This window comes from Camelina sativa, chromosome 16, assembly GCF_000633955.1.
Source record: "Camelina sativa cultivar DH55 chromosome 16, Cs, whole genome shotgun sequence".
In the NCBI taxonomy this organism is placed as follows: domain Eukaryota; kingdom Viridiplantae; phylum Streptophyta; class Magnoliopsida; order Brassicales; family Brassicaceae; genus Camelina; species Camelina sativa.
Window position 1 is genome coordinate 15,671,881 of NC_025700.1, and position 20,519 is coordinate 15,692,399.

General features: G+C 34.5%; 4 protein-coding genes, 2 non-coding genes and 1 pseudogene across 6 annotated transcripts; 2 read left to right on the plus strand and 5 right to left on the minus strand.

Moving 5' to 3' along the window:
• Nucleotides 1,745-2,170, plus strand: LOC109129676 (annotated as a pseudogene).
• TRNAS-UGA lies at nt 2,496-2,577 on the minus strand. The gene has a single exon. It is a non-coding gene; the product is annotated as a tRNA-Ser (tRNA).
• On the minus strand, nt 2,690-3,352 carry LOC104750698. The gene has a single exon (XM_010472537.1). The coding sequence runs from the start codon at nt 3,344-3,346 to the stop codon at nt 2,915-2,917; it is 432 nt and encodes a 143-aa protein (XP_010470839.1). The 5' UTR covers nt 3,347-3,352; the 3' UTR covers nt 2,690-2,914.
• On the minus strand, nt 5,169-6,200 carry LOC104750699 (pheromone-processing carboxypeptidase KEX1-like). Its single transcript, XM_010472539.2, has one exon. It carries the CDS (start codon nt 5,812-5,814, stop codon nt 5,347-5,349), a length of 468 nt encoding a protein of 155 aa, XP_010470841.1. The 5' UTR covers nt 5,815-6,200; the 3' UTR covers nt 5,169-5,346.
• TRNAI-AAU lies at nt 8,918-8,991 on the minus strand. The gene has a single exon. It is a non-coding gene; the product is annotated as a tRNA-Ile (tRNA).
• LOC104750700 (peroxidase 11) lies at nt 10,288-11,941 on the plus strand. Its single transcript, XM_010472540.2, has 4 exons — nt 10,288-10,593; nt 10,767-10,958; nt 11,070-11,235; nt 11,326-11,941. The coding sequence occupies exons 1-4, from the start codon at nt 10,372-10,374 to the stop codon at nt 11,751-11,753; spliced, it is 1,008 nt and encodes a 335-aa protein (XP_010470842.1). The 5' UTR covers nt 10,288-10,371; the 3' UTR covers nt 11,754-11,941.
• On the minus strand, nt 18,646-20,439 carry LOC104753697 (probable inactive receptor-like kinase SSP). Its single transcript, XM_010475913.1, has 6 exons — nt 20,233-20,439; nt 19,952-20,087; nt 19,462-19,595; nt 19,312-19,378; nt 19,201-19,241; nt 18,646-19,035 (listed from the first exon to the last, which is right to left on the minus strand). Exons 1-6 carry the CDS (start codon nt 20,437-20,439, stop codon nt 18,646-18,648), a joined length of 975 nt encoding a protein of 324 aa, XP_010474215.1.

Sequence of the window (20,519 nt, forward strand, 5' to 3'; positions counted from 1 at the left end):
TCGATATCGTGGGTGCAAATGGATGACTAAATAATTCAGAAGTTGAAAGTGTTCAATCCTCTTTGTAATTCACATACAATATTTGTTTGGCTCTTCTGACAAACTTAATCCACGTATCGCAAATGTAATTTAAAAAATCACCATGATATTAATTTACAAGAACATTCAATGAATATATATTTTAATGTACATTCGATAAAATAAACCCACCTTCTTCTCTCATTTGCTAATAGCATTTTAGCAAATTATCATATACTAACTCAAAATTATCAATCTTCCTATCTAGTACTATTTTCTTAGGGGAAAAAATGATATAATAGATAAGAAACCCTAGAAAATAAGAATATTGAATGAATACAAACAAGAAATCTCTACCACTTGGCACTAGTTAGAGTTATGTTCTAAATTATAGTAATATTTTGCTTTCTAATATCAATGCAGACCATAATGGTCCGTAGCATCAGCAAAATAATTTCATTGCGAGTATGTGACACTGTCACTCTAAAGCTTTAGTTGACTTTCATTAGTCGCCCCTTCGACCAGCTGAAGGATGATTACTTCGATGAGTACTTTTAAACTAAAATTCAAAATATTAACTAATATCAAATATTTAGATATATTGGTCGATGGAATAAGCTATAAAGTCCAATATTTATGTTTATACAGATATAAATAAAATTTTATACCATGTTATCCGAACATGATACTATAGAAAAGTTGGAACAAAAACATGATGTACTGTTTCCTCCGCTACTATGCAACGGCCACAAATGCCATCAATCAACACTTTACCTTCTCGAAAATTATATATATACTAACTTTAATTATACTTCCAAGTAAAAAGACAAAGTTTAGTTGGATTGTTAATCTTCCATACTATATAAACTACAAATGATGATGTATACGGAATAAAGTCACTTTATGCTAAATTATTACTCACAAACTTCAAAAACCATTGGATCATCAATTAAGTATGCTCTTTAAAAATAATTGAGATATATAGTTTGAAAGGTTCCTCAAGAAGAAACATGGTGCGTCGACGAGTCGCTACCTCTACTAACCTCTCACACTTTCTTAGAATAATTAATGATATAATCTTTCATTCTCTCTACTTTACTTTCAACTTTCAATTGCTTCATGACTCATCAAGCTCACGATTACAACTTTTCTTTTTCTTCGTTCTAGTTTTTTCTTCTCATTTCAAATAAAACTCAAACTCAATTTTTTTTTTTTTTAATTTACCATCAAGTTTAGAAAATCATCTTACCAAAAAACACAAGTTGGTGGTAGAGATAAACTTCCAAAGGTATGCCTCATAGATAAGAAAAAAAAAACTTTAGACGGAGCTTTTTTTTTTTGTTGTGTGCACCAGACAGAGATTAACTATTATTCTTTCTCTATATTAAGAGAATAATAGTTCAAGTTGTCGTAACGTGGCAATGCGAGTTTCACCATTTCAAACGCATTCTGTTCCATGCACCCTCTTAGTTTTTCATAATCCAAAGCATTTCTAAAGCTAACTAAACTATATATCCCACAAATCAACAATCTGAAGATGAAGATGATGGGAATATGGTTTCCACTTGAGGAAGGAGTTGCCCTGTTGGTCCAAGCCAGGGATCAATTCCCCTCAAGTGCGAAAATGCTAGTCATTTCCATTTGGCTAGAGGCTTTTACCCGGTTTTCTCCGGGTCCTGAGGGGATTACGGACCTCGACCCTGAACTTCCTGGTTGACAAAAAAAAATGATGGGAATAATGAGCTTTGTGATGTTGTTCCCACATGTATGCACGCTTCATATGTGTATGAGAGAATGACTCTGCTACCATGTATGAGAAAATGCTTGATATATTACATATGTGGATGTACAATATATATATGGAGAGATACATGACAGACTAGGTAATATGTAGGTTATATCTAATTACAAATAGAATTCTCTCTTAAAAGATGGTCATGTCTCAGCTTGAGAAGGAGTGTTAGTGTAAAAGCCCGAATTTAATACTTTGAAACGGCGATGGACCTGATCGTCGCCGGTTTGTCTCTCTTATGATCTGATTTGGATTCTTTGCTCTCATTGCCTATGTTCTCTGCTCCGTCGCTTTCTTCCACCACGTCAAACTCGCCACTCCCATCCCATCTCCACCGCTTTAATTTCTCGCCGGAGATAAATTAGTACGAGACATTCCTTAGTTTATCTCTTTTTACATGCATGGATCCGGTCACGTTAAATCCCGACCATGTCAATCAAATGACTTCGTTGCTTTTCTATTAAACTATAATTCTATATTTATACAGGTAATTAGGTTTTGAATCCATTTGACCATATGTATTGTTAAAGATAACGTTAAAATTTGGTTTTCAGCAAACTAGTTCACATTACAAGGAATGTGTAATGTGAAAAAAATTGTAATCACAAATTAAATAATAAATAAAATAAATATTTTTTTTTTGATAATAAAATTGGTTGGAGTTGGAAAAAATAAGAAATATTAACGTCGACACCAGGGTTCGAACCTGTGCGGGCGAAGCCCAATAGATTTCAAGTCTATCTCCTTAACCACTCGGACATATGGACTGGATTATAAACAAAGAAAGTTACACATTACTAATGTAACACTAGTTAACACACATACAAGCATGGTATATTGTATACACTAATAAGTTTTCCTTGCTAATTGTCAAATTTTTATCATTATATTAAACTGCGATGAGAGTGAATCTAGATAACGTACGGAGCGTCTATTTTTATTTCTTATTTCGAGTATTATGTACTTAATAAGTTACTCACTAGTTCAGTTGCCTTTTTTACATTATTACTATAATCGTGTGATAACAACTCAGTATGATGAGATAAATAGGATGTTAATTTATTTATACAAACTATACAATATAGACTAAGCTTCATTAGCTATCTAGTTAGACTGTGGTGCCATTGCAGCTTCTTTTACCTCCTTGAACTCATAGTTTCTGTTGACATTTTGTTTGGAGGACCCTGGGATGTTGAAACCAACAGTTGATGGGAGTTTTTCGGCATTCTTGCTTACGAGAGATTCATACAGTCCCTTGTCTAAATGTAAATGGAGTGCATCACATGAGCCACCATAACATGTTAGCGGTTTGCAATACAAGGCCTGTCTATATCCACCACCGTAATTGTCCCTGCCGAAGTGGACTCTGCTACCACCAGATCCTCCAATGCACAGACCGGGAAGACAAAACCCGCCCTGGTAACCAAAATGATTTCCAGCATACCATTTCTGGTCTGTGTTAAGGGATCCTCCAACTGATAAGCTTAGTAAAAGTGTTAGTGCGAAGAAAATACATATCCCTTTGAGTTCTGACATTTTGCTTTTTTTTCTTGGTGTTATAAGTTGAAAATACATATCAAAATTTTATATAGTTGTCATAAGGTGTCATGCTTTTGTCGTTAGTCAGTAATAGGAGCAGAAAAATCTCGGCAGTGTAATGAGAATTTGTTTTGGAAATAAGGGTCTCGTGGTAACATTTTAAGGAGGAAATTAAGGATATTGTTAGTTTGCATACTGAGTTTTTTTCAAGTTATTTTACTATCCTATCATATAGTATTTAGTAATAAAATTAAAAAACAAACAAAAAGAAACAAAAACAATAGTACGCTTAATTAGACAATCTAATTTCAGGTTAAAGTCTAGATTGCAATGGAACAAGAATATAATTCCATAGTTCGGGCAAGCATATCGATTCCATTGGTATATTTTAAAAGAGATCCCGTACGTAGGTTGAGTAATGAGGAGAAACACAAGGTTTAGGTTTCAAGTGCATGATAGCGTTGTTAGGGAGTTGATTAAGGATATTGTTAGTTTGGCATACTGAGTTATTTTCAAGTTAATTTAGTTCCTAATTCAGTAGTCTTTAGAACAATAGTCTTTACTCGTTTTAATATTCATAACTCTTACTTTAATATAGGGAGATTTGGCTTCATCTCATAAAGCTTCGCTTATACTCCAGTTATTGATTGTCACAGTTTCTCAAAGATACATTTGATGATAAATTTTTTTTTTAATGGTGATTGCCTTGTGTTTCAAGACAGTATTAATTGTTTCTCTTGTAAATCTTTCCCTTGGATGTCATTTTCGATTATCAATCATACATGTGCAAGCTAATTCTTTGACCAAAATGCTTGATTAATTCTTCACCTTTGCTCGATCGTTTGGTCATCCCTGGAGTTGAAAATTGGTAGACCAGGTCCAATGTGTTGTGCATATTACTAAGTCACATTCTCTCTCACATTTTGTGGGTCATAGAATTAGATTGGACGACCCTTATTTCATTATCATCTACCTGTTTATTGCTTATACACGTGCATGGTTGATTTGAGATTACAATGTGGAAAGTGACTTGAGAATCACATCTACGTTGAGGACGGTCCTCTCTTAGCCAAGCTGCCAGCTAAAACTCTTTTGTTGTTTTCTGTTCCCAAATTAGTTATTAACCTCGATAATCTTCAACTTAAACTTCTGTCCTTTTCCAACACTCTAAACTGTATTATTGATAGAAATGACCATCTTTGACTTTCTTAACGAGCGACGCTTCGTTTGCTTGTGGAATTTTCTTTGATAGATACATTTCTTTCTATTTAGTGTTGTAAAATAGGCACAGAAGAATATCACAAACAGGTTGATTAAGATCCTCTCTATTGTGATTCCTGTTGTGAAAATAGTAATTTATGAAACTTTTGTGAAAGTGTTGATTAAGACATATATTGAATGATTGAAATTTCTTCTTTCTTTAACAAAAAAAAAAAAAAAGGAATCATGTGAAGGCATTGAAAGCAGCAGGAGTCTTTGTTAACAGGAAAAGCTATGGTGTGTTCTAGCTACTACTTTTGGGGCCACACCTATGGGAACAATCTGGTAACCTTAGAAACTCCTGTTTTGTCATCAGCCTCTTTGTTTTATCCCAAATTCATTCGTTTTTGGATCTGAATTTTATACGAATTTATGAGTCAAATTCGTAACACGTTTGCTTTTCAATGGCTACGGATTATTATTGAATTTTGTTTTTCCTGGCATTACCTTTCTTGATTGCTCTTTTGTTGAAGAGGTAGATTTGAAAAACATGTTCCCGTTTATGTGTAAAAGGTAGATATTATTAGCATAGCTCCAAACGGAAAACCACATAGACAAGTTACATGAACGGAGTTTGCATTAAGCAAAAACATAATCCTGTTTTAAAAGAAAAGAGTAGAAACAAACTACATGGTCTGAACTTTGTATCAACTGCTTAAGTTTTTTTTTTCCCTTGATGAGCAGAAGAGAACATTGGATAGCTTGCTTAAAGAAATTAAAAACCATTATGACAGACTTTATTTGGTTTTGTTCACCTTGCTTTTACTTTTAACACGACTAGTTGCAGTGGTTCTTGTTCTAGCCTTGAGCTCAGATTCCTCACCTTGGTCGCTGAATCTGTCACGAACTCTGTTCTCTTTCTCATGATTGACTTGTTGTTGTTTGGCATTACTATTCTTTGTTGAAGCTGCATGATTCTTGGTGTTTCTTGGATGCTGACTGCTAGGCCATGAGGATGCATCAGAAGTCATTGAGTCATCACTCTCATTGTTACTACTATCATCACCATCATCATCGTCGTCGTCATCACCACCATCATGGTCGACCTCTTTTACATGGAAATCATCTTCATCATCGTCATCATCATCATAGACAACTTCCGAGTGATGGTTTCCGTGGAAGGTGTCTTCTATGTACATAGTCCATCCTGACTCACAGCTACTCTTCTCCTCAGCACCTCCATGGATTCTTCTTGGAGACTCCATGGCTAGCACAAAAAAAAAGTTAACTTAGCTTTTTCTTAACGTTTTACGTACCTAGCTCTTGTTCCCAGCCTCTTAACCTCTGATATAGCCTCTCGCTGTGGTTTGGCGTTGTCTCTTCAGACCATCAATAAATAGCTTGTCCTCTTTTGTCTGATTTTATATTTTTCCTTTCTTGTGTTTGAGTATCAGGAAAAGCCGGAGCCTATGGAATCACACTCATATAATTGAATACCAGGAGTGAGTATCACCACATGGCAATCTTAGCACCATTGTTTTCGCTCAATTGAAGTACTACAAGACAAGCCATTTCAGATATAGATGAAAGGAGAGAAAAAAAAGGTTGGTTAAATTAGCGCCTTGTTCAAAATAAATATAGTACACTTCTATAATAAATTTATAGCCCTATATATAAATTCTCTTTTACCCCTCTTTCTTATATAGGGAATTGAGCATATTATAGTTCCCAAAACAAGGTTCGAACCACACACAACACAAACGGTTGAGAGAGACATAAAACATCAATACCCACCAAACCAAAGTTTTATCTGTTTGGAGCTCTCATAAGTGATGTGTAAGCAGCAATGCTTATTGGTTAACACTTGTTTTTTTGTTTCTTTTTATTGATGATAGCCATATGATAGGAGGGGATAGCTACAACATGCATTTACTAGTTTTTACTTCCCTCTCTCTCACTCTCTCTCTCTCTCTCTCTTTGTTTCACTGGGCTGTAATCAAATCTCACAACTATAAAAGACCAGCTTTTGAGGTGGAAATGAGATAAGACCCACTCAACAAACAAGAAGGAATATGTTGAAACCCATTTCTTTATTAGGTTAGGAGCTGTTCCTCTTCCTCATTCCTTTAATACTCTTCTTCCCTCCCCAGTCCTGTCTTGGTCATAAAAAGTGTTGCAGCCTTTTGTTGTTCCTCTCTTCTCCCTCTCTCTCTCTCTCTCTCTCTCTCCCATAAAATAGTTGTTTTCTTTTGCATTGAAGGTAAACGCAACTGGATTTTGTTTTTCTAGTATTTATTTGGTGCATTTATTTCTATTCTTGAGGAAAATGACAAAGCAGCAGAGATTAAGTATTAACTGTGGTGAAAAAAGTAAAGAACTAAAAAAGAACTGTATTGTTTTTCTCCTATGATAGCTTCACCTTTGCATCCTTTTTTTTTTACAGTGATTGGAATCTATCTTGGTTACAGGCTTACAGCTAAGCAAAGTGTGGGAGAAATGAATCCATATGTAACATTAAAAACGGTGGTGGTGTGTAAGACTTTGACCCCTCTTTGTGCATTTAAGTAAATCCGTTTTGGCCTTTATGAAAATTTGATCCTCATAGTACAAATAATAATACTCGCTGTGGGTCTCACGAGTGGAGATATATTAGGATTTATTAGAATTGTACACATCGTTAATTCCTCCAAAGCTTGTTTTCTTTTAGGGACTCACCTTGGATTTTCTCATGTGGGTCTGTACTATTATCATTCATCCTACACGTGTGAGTACTGTTTTCTCTCTATAATATCTTTTGTTTGATTAGTAAACACACACACACACCTTTAGACATTTGTTATTATCTTACACTTAGGTGGGTGAGTGGTAGTTGAGATTTGAGAACAACAAGAACAAAAAAAAGAGAGAGAACTTGTATTGGCTTGTCTTTCACTCTCATATATTGATCGGTTCTAGAATATAACTTATGTTGTTGCAAAATTATGAAGTCAATAAACGTATGAGAGAACTCATATATATGCTTAATTAGTGATGATTAGGTGGTTTTGTTGAAAGGTTGAGAAGACGAAGTGGGTATGTCCCTTAGCACCAAACTTTTAGCTTTACTTTGAATGCCTGCTTTTGTCAGGTATACTTCCCCATGTATTCATTTGTCTCTTACTTCATAAGTCTCCCATGTGATGTGAAATCATATATATTGTATCTATTTATATGTATATACTTTGGAAACTTCTCTCATTTAAATTAGACACACCACTATACTTCTTCGAGCCTTTTTTCATGATTTGGTTTCCATCTTAGATAAGATGACAAAATATCCCTGCTGTAACATCATACCTTTCGATTAGATTTCTCGACCCAACTTTTATTTTTATTTTTCCTTCGTATCATGGTTTTCCAAAAGTTCAATAATTGAATATAGATTTTTTGGTTTCAGAATTCTCTGCTGTTACTGTTTTTTTTTTATCAACATTTTCTTATAAAAGTGTGTTCCTAACCTTCTAACATAGCAATCATAGCTCAATTAGTATGAAAATGTATATCAGTTAAGACCGTAGATTTTTTTTAATTTTAATCGTTTATACTTATAGAATTATAAATACATAAAATGTCAAGTTCAAATGAAGTTTAAATGGATTTAATGTGCTTGATCAACCATTAAATTTGCTTAAGTTTGTGTTCCTGGTGCTTCCTATATTTTGAGTTTCTAAATAGAAGTTATCTTGAATTATAAAGAACATTGACATCGAATATATGGTATTTTCAATATAAATTTATAACTTAAGGTTTTACATCTAACTTGCTGGTAAATGGATTTTGTTTTTCAAAAATGTTTTTGACTTCTTCATAAAATCATCTATATATCATGATTTCTTCCATGCCTTACGGTAATGGCGCTACCTATGGTCCCATACTCCCAATCCCATCGTAAGTAGATCTTGATCAGTTACAACTTACAACTACTCGTCAACCATGATTTTAACAAAGAACTCCATAAAAGAGAGATGTTAAAATCGGATGTGATCAAAACATTGTGGATTAAGATAACCTGAACGTTTCAACAAATCGAAAGGGCACAATCCACATCCTCTTATTTTTATTTTACGGAATGAGTTTGTCATAAGCCATTCCACATATCTTTATTTTGTCTGGCGATAATCGTTTGAATGAGTTTTACATAAAGATTTTGTGGTCTTGAAGCACGACAACAAGACATATGTGAAATTTTGGGTGGATGATAAGAAACAAGAAGATCAACAAAGTGATATATGGAAATGATGAGAAAAAAAAAAAATACTGCGTTTTGCTCTTGATACCGTTGACCGCATAATCCAAGTCATTTGTTCAATTAAAAAAGTAAAAAATAAATGGCCCATGCAGGTTTCGAACCTGCGACCTTCGCGTTATTAGCACGACGCTCTAACCAACTGAGCTAATGGGCCGTTTTGCTGATTTTTTTTAGTTTTACTATTTGAACTTTGTTACATGTCCTATTGTGCACGCACATTCTCAACACTGCTTACACGAATAAAATAACTTGTTTCCAATATTGAATACTAATGGATTTATTAAATTATTCCACGGAAGATGGAAATATTTATATATAGTCTATAGATATCATATGAACATAGATATTATAATAAACCACCAAAATATTCACTAATTTGAAAAAAGATCTTGAGGAAGAGCGGCTAATGTGAAAGAGAGTTTGGTTTGTTCGATTGGAAAGTTTGTAGGCTTGTAGCTTAATAAATCACACACACAAGAAATGTACTAACAAATATTGGGCCTAAAGCGTTATGCGTCGCTGGCGAAACAAACGTTAAGGACATATGAAATAAAAGTCTCGGATGTTAACTTCAGATTCAAAGTCTCCTACTACTAAACGTCTATACCAAAACCACCTAACACCAAGTTTCTTCCCCTCCCCCCAACTAATGTACACTGCCATGCATATAACTTTGTTTTAACCGTTTTTTAGACTGAAAATATTCATAAAATAATAGCCAGTTGACTGCAAATAAATAAGTTTTTACCGAGAAGATCGTTGTACAATGTCGTTATCATTTTCAAAACTATTTGAGGTTTTATTATAATTAATCGTATAATTGAAGATGACGCCAAAGAGTGGATCATATTTTCTCTCCTACTTTCTGATCTAGATTTCGTCATTAAAAGAAAACAAAAATAAACAGATGAAGAGAACAACACATAGCAAGGATATACGAGACCTATATATCTCACATTATGTAAAAAATTGCAATATTAATTTGTTTATGGGATATTATATATTTCTTATATTCTTGTTGAACAAAAAGTATTAGTTTATATAGTAGTGCCAAAAAAATAAAAATAAACAGTTGAACAAAATTATACAAAACGAGACTTCTAGATTCGTTTCACGAATCAGTGTTAATAAAACATGCATGCTTGCAACGTCTGTAAACATACAAACAAACAAACAAACAAAATGCCTTTAAATAAAAATAGAAGAAAAATGCGGAACTTAGTACACTTTATGGTAATATAAAATTTAGGTTTGGTTAGATAACCTCTAGTATTCACATAAAGTATGATTTTTTAGGGTCATAGGAAACCCCAACAACCATCTTACAAAATTAGTTGCATCTCACTTGACCTACTTCTCAAGACCCTTGTAACACAAGAAAACTAAAAATCCTACAACACCCTCTTCTCAAAAATTTATATATCTCTTTGAAGTCCCAACCATCTTCACTTATAACTCCTTAATTACCTCCCACAAAAACTTTAACGTTTTTCCCAAAAGTTTGGATCAAAAGGGTTTCATCAGAAGAAAAAGTATGAAACTCCTCCTTGTGTTCTTGATGGTTCACACCATCTTTATCCCATGCTTTTCCTTTGATCTACTGGGAAAGGATCATCCTTTAACCCTAGATTATTACAAGTCTACTTGTCCGACCGTGTTTGACGTCATCAAGAAAGAAATGGAATGCATAGTGAAGGAAGATCCTAGAAATGCAGCTATACTTATTCGTTTACACTTCCACGACTGCTTTGTCCAAGTAAGTACTCATTCACAAACCTTTCTTGAGACACAAGAAATCATCCCGGCAGAGAAAATTTGTAACGGATGTGTCAAACGTTTACTTTTATTAAATACAGATTTTAGCTGAAAGGAGGCTGCTTTATGGTATGAATGGTTGATAACTTTTTGAGGTTTAAAACGGTATTGCAGGGATGCGATGGATCGGTGTTGCTAGACGAAACAGAGTCTCTAAAGGGAGAGAAGAAAGCTTCTCCGAACATAAACTCATTGAAAGGATACAAAATTGTAGACAGAATAAAAAACATAATCGAATCTGAATGTCCTGGAGTTGTTTCCTGCGCTGATCTTCTCACAATCAGTGCTAGAGATGCTACAATCCTGGTAAATAAACAAGAACTAAACATATACTCTCTCAAAATAAATTTCGTATATATATCATATAGTATCCTATGAATTATGAAATGAAACAACATTTTAAATTATGGTTTGAAGGTGGGTGGGCCTTACTGGGATGTTCCTGTGGGAAGAAAAGATTCAAAATCAGCAAGCTACGCGCTTGCTACAACAAACCTCCCAACTCCAGAAGAGGCTTTGATCAGCATCATCGCTAAATTCTATGCTCAGGGTCTCTCTGTTGAAGACATGGTCGCTCTTATAGGTATTGTGGTAAACTAAACCGAACAAATTATTTTTGGTATTGTGGTAAACCGGATTACTAAAACCCTAACTTGACGAATAATCTAACTAGGAGCTCACACGATCGGAATGGCACAATGTCGGAACTTTCGATCAAGGATCTATGGAGATTTTCAAGTGACGTCAGCCCTAAATCCGATTTCGGAGACGTACTTGTCAAGTCTCAAAAAGATGTGCCCCTCGAACAGCGGTGAAGGTGATACCAATGTAACGGCAATAGACAACGTGACGCCAAATCTCTTCGATAACTCGATCTACCACACGCTGCTAAGAGGAGAAGGGTTGTTGAACTCGGACCAGGCTATGTACACGAGCATGTTCGGGATACAAACGCGGCGCATAGTGAGCAAGTATGCGGAGGATCCATTGGCTTTCTTCGAGCAATTCTCGAAGTCGATGGTGAAGATGGGGAACATTTTGAACTCTGAAAGCTTTGCTGATGGAGAAGTTAGAAGAAATTGCAGATTCGTGAATACATGAACAAAACAAAACAGTGGAGGAAGAAACTATCTCCGATAATTTATTTATTTAAGAAAAAAAATGAAACCAATCTTATTCTTCTTCTTATGTCTATTAAATATATATATATATAGGGTTCTTGAATGTTTAAAAAGAGCTTCCTCTGATACAGTATCTTCTAAAGATTTTTAAATGATTTATCAATTAAACTAGATGAGAGGTCCGCGACATTACACGGGTAAAAATTTGAAAAAATTATTAAAAATAATTATGTAGTAATGTACATGTTTTAGATTTTATCTTGTAATATTTTAATATTGAATATGGACTTCTCATATATCATTTTAATATTCTCCCAGTTCTATTATATAAGAGTTTTAAGGTTTTTTTGCTCTATTTTATAATATTTTCTCAAATATATATGTACAATTTTTATTAATATAACTATTTGAACTGTGCAGTATATTTTTCTGTTGGTTGAAGTTTTATAAATGACATAATATTTATTGTTTATTCATCTTTGTGCTTTTACCCAAAAACTCTAATAGGACAAGGAGTACCATTGAAATATCTATATCATCGTAATAAACCATATTTTAAGTTTAATTACATATTTCATCTTAATACAGAGAACTAAATATTTTATATCAAACATAATTAATACATCATATCAGATATATATCTTAGTAAGAATGGAAAATACAATTAAAAATTAACAAAATATAATTCGAAAAAAAACTGAATCAACATTTTTTAAGATATATTATTTGTTATGTTGTTATCTCATAAGTACTAATTTTACCTCATGTCTTAATCAATTTTACATGAGTGAAATTTATAAAATAAAACATGTATAAAGCTATAAATACATTCTCATCAAATAACTGAGGATTCATTCCTATAAATTATAATTTATTTTGAATTATCTTATGTTTTGACATATGCCTTACAAAAATACATGTGTTAAAATTATAAAATCAAACATTAAAAACTTACTAATATTCTTAAATGATTTTTTTAAAAATGATACATATTAATATTTGAAAATTTTATTATTCTAAAATAATTTTCATGATTACCTGCAGTATGGTACACCACACTTGGTATTGTCACAGTAGGTTGCGTGGCCTCCTATTCGACTAGTGCAACTCTTGAGATGTTTAAAGAGCTCGCAAGCACGCTCACACTTGGTCCAACCACGCCCGCATTGCTGATCCGCAGATTTTTCACACCAAGAAACATGTGCAAGGGTGTCCAACCATGTCTATAAATCTCAGCAAAAAAATGGAAGAAAAGAAACAATCATCAACGTGTAAGGTAAAAGTTAACCCAACAAAGACATATGATTAGATTTTATTCAATGCAACTTCTAAACTTACAATATAATATGTTTGCTTGGCTGAACCAAACAAGTTATGTGCCAGCACACCAGATTTGAATTTTTTTTGTTCATAGCATGATGTCTCGCAGAGTGAGTAGTGGCAAGTAGCATGTCTGCAGATTGTACAGTGCAAATATTTTTCTTTGCAGCAAGAACATGTAAAAAAAATACGATTAGGAGTCAGTTCCGGACACCAACTCTTGGTGTTGAACTTGATCGTAGACATTTTCAGATCGAACAATAACTACAAAAAAAAAGAACACATAACAAATGATGAAAGATAAAACTAGCAAGAACTAAACAAGAGTTATTAAGGATCTAAGAAACCCACCAATAAGATAAACCTAATTTTTTTTATAAAAAAAACAAAAGAAAGAAAGAAAAAAAAAACAAAAACAGACAATTCAACAAGTGTTCAAAAGGATCCTAAACAATAGTTATTAAGGATCTAAGAAACAAACAAGCTTATAAAACCCACGAACGAGGTATAATCACACAATAAAAAACAGACCGAATGGACAAACAAATCAACAAGCTTTCAAGTGGATCCTAAACAAGAGTACAAAAGTTATTAAGGATCTAAGAAACCCACCCACAAGATATATAAACCTACCAACCAGATAAATAATCACTAGATAAACAAACCAAAGGGAGAGAAATCAACAAAGGTTTAGATCTAAGATTTACCAAGTGGAGAGAGTAGGTAAAATTACATGTTTAAACTCCCCATGTCTACGCCCTAAAAAAAGCCGTAAAAAATGAAATCCTAGATCTACGCCGTCAATGAACAATTTATGTACAATTTTTAATATAACTATTTGAACTATGCAATATATTTTTCTGTTGGTTAAAGTTTTATAAATGACATAATATTGATTGTTTATTAATCATTGTGATTTTACCCTAAAATTCTAATAGGACAAGGAGTACCATTGAAATATCTATACCATCATAATAAACCATATTTTAAGTTTAATTATACATTTCATCTTAATGCAGAGAACTAAATATTTTATATCAAACATAATTAATACATCATATCAAATCTATATCTTAGTAAGAATGGAAATTACAATTAAAAATTAACAAAATGTAATTCGCAAAAAAACTGAATCAACATTTTTTAAGATATATTTGTTATGTTGTTATCTTCTAAGTACTAATTTTACCTCATGTCTTAATCAATTTTACATGAGTGAAATTTATAAAATAAAAACATATAGAAAGATATAAATACATTCTCATCAAATAACTGAAGATTCATTCCTATAAATTATAATTTATTTTGAATTATTTTATGTTTTGACATATGCCTTACAAAAATACATGTGCTGAAATTATAAAATCAAACATTAAAAACTTACTAATATGCTTAAATGATTTTTAAAAAAATGATATATATTAATATTTGAAAATTTTATTATTCTAAAATAATTTTCATCGTTAGACAACAGTTTAGTAATCACATTTAACTATCTCTTTCATTGTCATAATTCACTTCTTCATGGATTAGAGTAAAAAATTTAATAACAAAAAATAATATGAGCATCATATGAGATAATATGTATATTGGTTAGTATTTTAAATTTAATAATAAAAATAATCAAAAAAATCACTTACATCCACAAAAATTTTGGAATCCAAAAATATCCTGAATATTATTATTCTATATGCCATAATTTCATAAGTAATATTTTGTCAATCTTCATCAATTCACCAAAAATTCATTCCTACAAACTCATTTTTTCTATTTTTTTCAGACTTTTCATATTACTACATGCATTAAAATCTTTAAAATAAAACATGTAAAACTATACTAATACACATCATGTATTGAATTTTTTTTTAAAGTTCATTATTGTTTCAAGGTTTGGAAACTTTCCCGCGGATTTAAGGTTTTCGCTTTGGAGAAAGACAATATTATCTTATTCGAATTCAAGACAAAGAGAGACAAGAAGAAGGTTGTAAAGGGTGGACCTTGGAACGTTGATGGTGTCTTATTAGTCCTCAAGGAATGCCCAAAAGACATTTCCATATTGATTTCTCTGTTGCTTGCTTCTGGGTCAAGCTATTAGGCTTGCCCTATTTTAACTATATAAAAGCAGATGTTGAAAAGATTGGGAAAAATCTTAGTGATGAGCCATTGGTTTCGTTTAATTATGACTATTCAACAAGAAGCTTTTGGGTTAGAGCTAAGATAAATTTGAAAAAGCCTCTCCCTCCTGGATTTTACACTGGTAGAGGTTGTGGGCGTCCATTCGTTCAGTTCAAGTACAAGAATCTAGGGGAATTCTGTGAGCGTTGCGGTCTGATAAGCCACCGAAATTGTGGAAAAGCTGCAAAGTTGAGATCTTTGACCCGTGAGTTTAAGACGCATGTGTATGGCCCATGGCTGAGATATGATTCTGAAGCTGCTAGTAATGGTTTACCTGTGAAGCCAAACTACTTTGAGTTGTATAATGAGATAGGTTTGGAGTATGAGGAAACACTTACTTACGCTCAATTCTTGGTAGTGGTCGAGGTTGATGTTATTTATGCGAGCAAGCATGAGTGGGGCGGCAAGAAACTGATACGTTCTTTGTTAATAAGCAAGAATTATTGTTGTTTCCGGTTTCCTTGTTACCCGACACAAGTTATTAAAGATGTTTTAACGTTTGAAGTCGATAGGATCTCGCCTCTGGCAAGGTTGACGGCGGAGGACAAGGTGATACATGTATATTTTACACTCTTTCATCATGCATTTCTCATTCATTATGTTCTCTTAACTCATTGTTTTGCATTGTTTTCAGTCTCTTTTGCATAATATGCATATTTAGGTAGTCTTTGAATTGGTTTTGCATGCATCTTGCATATTGGAGTTATTTCAGGTGTCTTAGGAGATGTCCAAACCATCAAAAGCAAACAGGGAGCAGGAGAGCAGTCCATCGACCTAACTTTCCACGTCTTTGATCGAGTCAAGTGAAGATTTTACTTTGGGATTCAGCTTTCTACGTCTTCATCAAAGTTGTATATAATCGAGTCATCTTTCCAATGCTGTTGATTTCAAGCCAATCGGAGGCGTGGTTCAAAAGTTATCACCGTTTTAGTGGATGCACGTACGTTCCGAATTCCGACTCGACCTGCACACAAAGGAGAGCTCCCGATCGAACATGTTAGCAGCGACTCGACCAAGACGTCTCAGGAGGGCTCCTGAGCACCCTCAAGACGTTACTCGATCAGCAGCTCCCAGACGACACTTTTCAAGCTGCCTCTCGATCGACGATTTCAAACTGCCACTCGATCGACGTTCTCAAGCCGCCATTCGATCAAACATCCTAGACCCCGACTCGATCGACACTCTCATGACACGAATTGATCGACGCTATTAAACCGACGTCCTGGTTTTGTTCTGAAGACGCGTTCGAGAAGGGTTCCTGAACCGACCTTCTATCTTGTTGTTTTATGTTTTAGGGCTTTCCATGTTTTACTATAAATACATTTTGTTAAGTCTTCAGCCGAGACATCTCGCTTTTTCTTAAGGTTTACTAGCCACCTAAAACGTTCTCTGATCTTGTAATCCAGATAGCTTTGATTTTATTGAGTTTTTGCATTGGATTTCTTATACAGAGTTGTTCATCTCCTTTTTATCTATCTCATGATGCTTGATTCAATGTTTTCTGAGTTTGTATCGTTGATGATGATTTCTAGATCCGAGTAGTGTGATAGTTCTTGAGGATGGGATAAATTAGGTGGAGGATCTTAGTGTGTAGGGTGTTTGAGTTAGATTTGTATGATTCCCTTCTGGACTAGTGTTAGTAACACTAGTTTCTCTCTGATCAATTGGAACTAGGTTTTAGACATTTCCACACCCAAAAGGTGTTTGATGAAATGCCTGACCAACTAGTGCCAGAGACTTGCATTCCTAGCCTAAGAGATTAGTTGTCTAGGGTGTTTGTTGACGTGAATGAAATGGTTCGTCATGCCTGCTCAACCATGTTTCTCTAGCGAGAGCTAGGTTTGGAAGTGTTTGAGTCTGAGTAGCTTCTGCCAAGAGATTGGATTAGCTAAGTCGTGATGTTCATTGTCTAGGGATAGTTTGCTTGTGGCATGTTAAACACTCTATAGACTAGAAGACTCCGCCGACATCAATTACTCCCATCTTTAAGACTTCTATATTTCTGATTGATATTGCATTCCTGAGACTGTTTCGGTTCTTGCTATTTAGTTCATGCTTAGACTCGTTTCGGTTTTTACTTATTCATGTTCGCTTCTCTTCATACATTTTCATTTCCAGTTCTGTAGTCCATTTCCTTTTTGCATTTTCATCATTCTAGGATTGTTAGACAAAAACACTCTTTTTGAATTGGTTTAACTTGTGACTACTTGATTGCATCTTGATTGTTAGTAAAGTTTACCAATTGGATTGACACCTTCTGTACTACAACTGCATTAGGTTAATTGAGACTTGCTAGAACATACAAAAATCTTAGTATCACAAGGCCATCATAGTATGTGGCCTCATGGATCACTTAATGAACCAGAGGGAGATTTGGTCGAAGCAGATGGGTTCCTATTTTAGTTCGTGTGGAGAAAACAATAATGGTACCACCAGTGGATATGGAGACTATGCTCCAAGATGAAAAAGATAAAAAAAACTTCACAAAACCATCAGTTGCATGGTCATTAAAACGGTTGACCCATGTTTAGAGAAGTCAGATGATTTACTGATGAGGACTATCCGAGATGCGATCGGTGAGGCCGGTTTGACTCATCAGGTCCCGGATTTTTATTTTGAGATGTCGATGAGATGGGTGAAAGCCTTGAACAACTTGCCACCTAAAGTTTCCAAAAGATTGCATCCCAATCAAGTGTGTCACAGTGCTTGGTCCTGATATGGATTTGTTTGGTACATGTTGTATATGTCAAGAAGATTTTTTTCTTGGAGAGGAAGCAACCCTTACTTATCGTTGTTCTCATGCTTACCACACTAGCTGCATTGAAGACTGGATCCAAAAATCTCAGAAGTGTCCACTTTGCCGTCTCCAACTTCAAGTGTTATCGAGTCTTGACGTCTTTAGCTAGTTTCCTAATCCACATAATAAGCTCTGGTTTCTCCTATTCGCATCTTTCCATGATAAATGCTTAGAAATTAACTCTCTCTTCTGTTTCACAAAACCATCTGAAGTTCTACTAGTAGAATATTTCCGCTCTTTTTGTTTCATTTTTCTTTCAATTTCAATTTCTTTTTGTATTTCATTAGAATTCCTATAACTAATTCTTGATGTCTTTGGTCTTGATGTATTTTGGTCTTTGAATTCCTAAAAGACAATTGAATCATTTCATAGACTAGTCTGAAACAATCTACAATTGAATCACAGAATGATAATGCAAAGACCAAAGAATACAAAAAAAAAGTAGTGTTCAGAAAACATTATAAAGTTTGCAGGCATTATCTCTAACGACAAAACCACTTCTTAAAGTTTGGTTGATAAAAGAATAATAACACCCTCCTAAAACTGATTCCTCCTTGGCTTTGTGGGCCGGCCAGGTTTGCTAGGTCTCATTTTTTTTCTTCCCTTTAAGCTTGTCTAACTGGTTTTGAGCCTTTCTAACTACTCTTATCTGCATTTGGTCGAATTCCTCTCTATTCTGTGCTTGTATCTCTTCATCGGTCTGATGAATAGGCTTCTTATATCGATTAGGGCCAGACCGGCGACAACCTCCAACCAGTGTTGCAGGTTTTTGCTTGGGTTGTTGGGTCTGTGAAGCTCTCTCCTCATGCTGCTTTTTCATCTGAAGAAGCTCATATGTTGGAATGTGCATACTGTTTTCTCCCATAGCTTGAGAAGCAAGACCAAACACTAAAAAGGCATCTTCAGTAGGAACCTCCAACTTTGGATCCATATACTCAGTAGCATTCTGTCCATGTATCATCTTATGAGCCTAGAAACAAAGGGTATAACAACTAATTCTTAGGCTGAAATGTGTCTTCCTTCAAAGAACTATACTATGGAAATTGCAATCACAGACTCAAGAGGACAAACTAGGAAGTAAGTACTTACAAGGTTTGGGGAAATCTGCTTTCCGGTTAGCAAATTTAAAAAGAACAGAACCAAAACTGTATGCCACACTTTCATGGTTTACATTTCCTGCAATGAGAAGAATATAACGTCACATTCTGACACAGATAAAACTAAGAGAGAAGCGCCATCAGATCACCTGTTGTTATTTGATCATCCATGCTCTCCTTTATCAAGCCAAAACACGAAAGAAAAGCATCCCCATCCTATAGTATCCATTAAGCAAAAACAGTTTAACAACCTTAGATCACAAGGATACATAGCACTAAAAGTTTCCCCTTACGTTTACCTCATCAAACAGAACGGTGTAGGCACTTAAGTTATTGTAGGATGCAAACCCTTCTGTACTACAATGATCCAACGCTTCAGCTATTTGATAGGCTATTCTCAACCGCACTGACCATTCCATGGTGTGATTGCCCTCTGTGATATCACAACAGGGACAAAGTTCAAGACAGAGAATGCTAAATTTTGATTCCATTGATTCTAGAAACATATACATTGATTCCTACTAGTTGTAACTCTGTTTCAGGTCACAAAAAAAACTAATTCACAACAGGGGCAACGTTTAAGACAGAGAATGCTAAGTTCTTATTCCATTGATTCTACAAACAGATACATTTATTCCTAGTAGTTCTAAATCTGTTTCAGGTAAAAAAAAATTATAATTCTTGAACCATCTATATGCACAAACGATCATGTGACATAAACCCTCATCGTTTCTGTACCCAGATCAAGTGAAAACAAAAGCATGCAGTAATCAAGTAGAAGGAACATACGGTGGAACAAACGCTTAGCAAGCGTATCATTTGGCATAAACTCTGCAACAAGTAGCCTTTCATCTCCTTCACTGCAACATCCAATCAAATTGACGACTCCCTTGTGCCGTAACAGCCACGCTTTTCGTGCCTCTTCCTGAGAAACGAAGGAAGACGAAACAGAATCACAACCCATCCAGCGAAATCAATAAAGATTTGAGAATCGATGAACTCTACAGGCAAGAAAGAGTTACCACAAACTGATCACGATCAGGTCAAGCCGTGTTCTTGAACTTCTTGACAGCAATGGAGCCGAAGCTCTGCGATTGGCCCTTGTAAACGACGTTGGATGATTCTTCACCGTTCTCTGATACAATCTCGTCGGAACTGAAGTTCTTGGTCGCCGTCTGGAGATCGCAGTAGGAGAACTCTGTGAAACTCGTAAACTTTTCGTCGTTCTCGAGCTGAGAAATCGACGACGCGTTCAGAGTCTGTTCTTGATCTTCCATCTTCGTGGGCAAAGGGGAGAGAGAGAGAGATGGGGTGAGCGCAAAAATCTGTTTTCTGTTATTTTTATTTTTTTTTTTTT